The sequence below is a fragment of the Meleagris gallopavo genome, unplaced genomic scaffold (genome assembly GCF_000146605.3).
Source record: "Meleagris gallopavo isolate NT-WF06-2002-E0010 breed Aviagen turkey brand Nicholas breeding stock unplaced genomic scaffold, Turkey_5.1 ChrUn_random_7180001950362, whole genome shotgun sequence".
Classification (NCBI taxonomy): Eukaryota; Metazoa; Chordata; class Aves; order Galliformes; family Phasianidae; genus Meleagris; species Meleagris gallopavo.
Window position 1 is genome coordinate 1 of NW_011211713.1, and position 904 is coordinate 904.

The following is a 904-nucleotide window of genomic DNA, read 5'->3' on the forward strand; positions in this document are numbered from 1 at the left end:
GGGGACCCACCCCGCTGGCTAACAGCTGCAACGAGCCCTGTGTCAGGCAGTGCCAGGACTCCCAGGTCGTCATCCAGCCTCCCGCCGTGCTGGTCACCCTGCCGGGACCCATCCTCAGCTCCTTCCCCCAGAACACCGCCGTCGGATCCTCCTCATCCGCTGCCGTGGGCAGCGCCCTCAACGCCCAGGGAGTGGCCATCTCCTCCGGCGGCTTCGGCTTCGGAGGCCTGGGCTGCTTCAACGGCGGCAGAGCCCGCTACCCCTGCTAAGGGCCTGCGCCCACACCCTCACACCAACCACCTGCACCCTGCAAGGCGCATCACGCACTGACCTCACGTCTCTGTGTCACCCATGGCCCAAGAGCTCACCAGCCATGGCTCCTCTTTTCATGGAATGAAACAGAGAAGGATGGAACAACTTCAGACCATGCTTGGAAACATGAGTGCAGTAACTTCCTTCTGTCTTTGCAGCTTAAATTGTGCTCTTTCCACTTGGCGATCACCAAGTGGATCCTTTCTTTTCGTGTGTTTCTCTCAATAAAGATCTTATGCATGTCAGCCTCAGATTCCTCTTCTTCATTCCTTTGCATAATGTCCCTTCCACTTCACCCATTACAAAGACACGGCACTGCAAACCGTCATGTCTGCTACAAGAGGGCCACAGACCTCCTCTTGTCACACACAAGAGCTTTGGTGCCTAGCAGATGGCCTTCATCACATTATAAGTTATATATACTCCTACACTGATGCAGTCTTGGCCCTCAAAGGGCTCTTCTGCCTGTGCTCTCTCATACAACATCTCTCCGTCAGTGCACACTTGATTCCTTTTCCTCCCAGGCAAGATTTTCTCCTATTACAACAAATATGGTCACAGAATCTTCCTTCATCAGTATCGTCTTGATTTC

At 54.0% G+C, this 904-nt stretch overlaps 1 protein-coding gene across 1 annotated transcript; it reads left to right on the forward strand.

Annotated features, from left to right (window-relative positions):
• Positions 1-5: 5 nt before the first annotated feature.
• Positions 6-821, forward strand: LOC109365003 (feather keratin 1-like; the record flags this gene model as incomplete). The annotated part of the gene is made up of 1 exon (XM_019611597.1): positions 6-821. A coding segment is annotated over one exon (264 nt), but the record flags the coding sequence as incomplete, so codon positions are not given.
• Between the last annotated feature and the right edge of the window lie 83 nt (positions 822-904).